We start from the raw sequence: 3831 nt of genomic DNA on the forward strand, positions 1-3831 counted from the left end.
CAAAACTTACGAACAAGTAGTTAATAAAATTTGAAAGGTAAGTTTGTACGAGCAGTATTTTTTGGCATTTTTAAAGCCATTCTGCGAAGTGTTAGAAAACGAGTTGGATTATAGAAACTCTGCCAACAGAGAATGCATTGAATTCTAATAATTTGCAGGGAATGCTTGTCAATGAGATCAGTCAGTAATTATTAGGCTAGGGTGTATTACCTGTTTCGTGGATTGGAAAACCTTGCCTACTTTCTAATCATTAGGCAGGTTGAAGAACTGTGACGACTGCGCGAAAATATTCGACTAAAATAACCGTAGAAAACACTTCAGTGCGTCCAATTAGTTTGGAATTTATTAAGTCAGGCCAATGGTGAGAAATTCCTAAGTGTTGAATCAGCTAACAACGACAAAATCCACTGCAACTGGATTCATTCATATATTGTGCAATTTTGTGAATAAACGATCCAGTGGAAGTAAGTGCTCATGTGGACTACACGTCCCTCTGTCCGTGTTTGTGCGCGCTTGAATGCCTTCTGCTGAATATGATCCGTCAAACTTGCGGAAGAAATCCACTGTTGCTATGCTTACTTTTTTAACAAAACGCGGTCTTATGCAATGAAGCGCAAAAATTACTGAAGAAGAAGTACGTAAACATTATTTTCAAATCAATGAGATTCGAGTCCGGCGTCCTTTTAGTGGGTTTGGGCAGCCGCCGCGGACGCGGTTCCGAGACCTTGTCTCGAAGCGGCTTCCTCGGCTCGCTGGACTGTCCAGAGTTGTGCTGTCAGGTTCGAGCTGAGCAGTGCGGTCTTCCAGCGTGAGCGAAATAACTGAAACGCCAGTTTATTTCTTAGCAATGTTTCATCATCATCGTCAGACTGTATTTATGTCCACTGCAGGACGAAGGCCTCTCCCTGGGATCTCTAATTATCCCTGTCTTGCGCTAGCTGATTCGAACTTGCGCCTGCGAATTTCCTAACTTCATCACTCCACCTAGTTTTCTGCCGTCCTCGACTGCGCTTCCTTTCTCTAAGTATCCATTCTGTAACTGTAATGGTCCACCGGTTATCCATCCTACGCATTACATGGCCTGCCCAGCTCCACTTGTTTCGCTTAATGTCAACTAGAATATCGGCTATCCCTGTTTGTTCTCTTATCCACACCGCTCTCGTCCTTTCTCTCAACGTTAAGCCTCACATTTTTCGTTCCATCGCTATTTGTGAGGTCCTTAACTTGGTCTCGAGCTTCTTTGTTAACCTGCAAGTTTCTGCCCCATATGTTAGCACCGGTAGAATGCAATGATTGTACACTTTTCTTTTCAACGACAGTGGTAAGCTCTCAGTCAGGATTTGGCAATGCCTGTCATATGCACTCCAGCCCAATTTTATTCTTCTATAAATTTCTTTCTCATGATGAGGGTCCCCTGTGAGTAATTGACCTAGATAAACGTACTCCTTTGCAGACTCTAGAGGCTGACTGGCGATCCTGAATTCTTGTTCCCTTGCCAGGCTATTGAACATAATCTTTGTCTTCTGCATATTAATCTTCAACCCCACTCTTATACTTTCTCCGTTAAGGTCCTCAATAATTTGCTGTAATTCGTTCCCATTGTTGCTAAATAGTACAATGTCACCTGCAAACGGAAGGTTGCTATGATATTCACCGTTGATTCTCACTCCTAAGCCTTCCCAGTCTAAGAGCTTGAATACTTCTTCTAAGCGTGCAGTGAATAGCATTGGAGAGCTTCTGTCTCCTTGCCTGACCCCTTTCCTGATAGGTAACTTTCTACTTTTCTTGTGGAGAACCAAGAATGCTTTGCAATCCTTGTAGATATTAGCCAATATATTCACGTATGCATCCTGTACTCTTTGGTTATGTAATGCCTCTATGACTGCTGGTATATCTACTGAATCAAATGCTTTCTTATAATCTATGAAAGCCATATAGAGTGTTGGAACACGCACGATAAAGAAGAGGACGAAGCTCGTGCTTTGGACCACGCGCAACAGTAGCTAACCCACGGAGTCGTTTCACGGTTTATTCATAATAAACCCTTTTCCTATGGAACGGGAGGCTTGATTTCCTTCAAGTGGTGCCGAAACTGATCGGATCAGCGAACTACATCGATGGTACCAAGGTAATGGCCTTCCTGCCTACCGATTCATCGTACCGACCTTTGGCTGCTCATCGCGGAGTCCAACCATGGAAGCGGTCAAGCTCAAGCGCAAAGCCGAGAGATCGCAGCTAACGCGGCTTATTAACGACATCGAATCAACGCTTAACCAAGACAGTGTTACGGAAGAGCAGCTTTGCATCCTTAGCGAACGCCTCAATCATCTTCACACCGACTTGAGGGCAACTGACTCCGACATCGTACCTCTGCTCTCTATCACGGAAGCTAAAGCAGAGTTTGATCGGGTTGTCGATTACAATGATCGAGCCACAGCGACGTCCGCAAAGCTCAAATACCGTATACGTCAGATTCATGAATCACTCAACCGTACGTCATCGTCGACGTCAAACGAACCCGTTCAACGCACGCTGCAACCCGGTGTTCATCTTCCGAAGATCGAACTTATAAAGTTCAATGGTCGACCATCAATGTGGCCGCCTTTTTGGGAACAGTTCAACCAAGTGATCCACAACAACGGTGGCCTCACCGACGTCGACAAGTTCACCTATCTACGCTCAGTCTTGACCGGCGACGCGGCATTGGCGATCGCGGGACTTCCAGCAACTGCGAGCTGCTACAGTGATGCCCTGGACATTCTAAAGCGCCGCTTTGCTAAGGACGACTTGAGCATTCAGGATCACATGCAGCGACTCATCGACTTGCAACCCGTTCGATCCCCCAATGAACTTCGTGGCCTTCGAAGCCTCTATGACACTGTGCAGTCCCAGACACGTGCCCTCAAGACTCTTGGGATATCGGAAGATAATTATTCTTCAATGGTCTACCCCATTCTCCTGAAATCGCTTCCTCACGATATTGTCCTCGATTTCAACAAGACCATCGCACGCCAGAGTTCCGAGGAAAGGGGAGGAGCTGGAAGCACTGACGAACAAGCACAGCGCACCCAGCAACAGAAGGCGAACATTAAGTCTTTGCTGCTTTTTATTCAAACAGAAATAGAGTCTCGAGAACGAACAGTCCTGCATGTTTCTGTACAAGAGGACGCGTAGAAGAGCAAAGATAAAGAATTTCGCACTACCGCGACATCCACTTCGCGACCTTTATCCTTAACGAAACAGCCGTGCCATCAACGCTCAACCACAGAGTCTTCGACCTCATCCGCTAAACCCGTTCGTCAAAAAAAGGACGGCTTTTTCTGCGAATCAACGACCCATTGTACAGAGAAGTGCGACTCGGCAATTCCTCTCGAGGAAAAGAAAAAACGCCTTCTAGGTGCACGTTGCTGCTTCCGTTGTACCCTGGAGCATCACGTAGCAAAAAATTGCATAAGAAAGGTAAAATGTGGAAAGTGCAATCGGCGCCATGGGGAAACAATGTGTGACCCAAGGTTGATAAAATCGACCACCGTACCCCAGACATTCCCTAAACAGGTACAACTCGAGATGAGTGTTACTGGCCCGTCCAAACGGCTCATATACCTACAAACAGCTGTTGCTTGGGCAGCCGGCCAGGATAGTAAAATGCTGGTTCGCGTTTTATTGGATGGAGGCAGCCAGCGCACTTTTGTGACCGAGCAATTGGCTGAGAAACTTAATTGTCAAGTTCTCGATTGCGAGTGTCTTACAGTAGGACATTTTGGAGGGCATCATGACGAGAAGACTTTCCGACGAGTGTCTATCACTCGGAGTTCAGTGCATAGTTGCAAG

At 46.0% G+C, this 3831-nt stretch overlaps 1 protein-coding gene across 1 annotated transcript; it reads left to right on the forward strand.

Moving 5' to 3' along the window:
- The first annotated feature begins 2193 nt into the window (after positions 1 to 2193).
- Positions 2194 to 3174, forward strand: LOC119431090 (uncharacterized). The gene has a single exon (XM_037698590.1). The coding sequence runs from the start codon at positions 2194 to 2196 to the stop codon at positions 3172 to 3174; it is 981 nt and encodes a 326-aa protein (XP_037554518.1).
- The last annotated feature ends 657 nt before the right edge of the window (positions 3175 to 3831 follow it).

The sequence above is a fragment of the Dermacentor silvarum genome, chromosome 1 (genome assembly GCF_013339745.2).
Source record: "Dermacentor silvarum isolate Dsil-2018 chromosome 1, BIME_Dsil_1.4, whole genome shotgun sequence".
Taxonomy (NCBI): Eukaryota; Metazoa; Arthropoda; class Arachnida; order Ixodida; family Ixodidae; genus Dermacentor; species Dermacentor silvarum.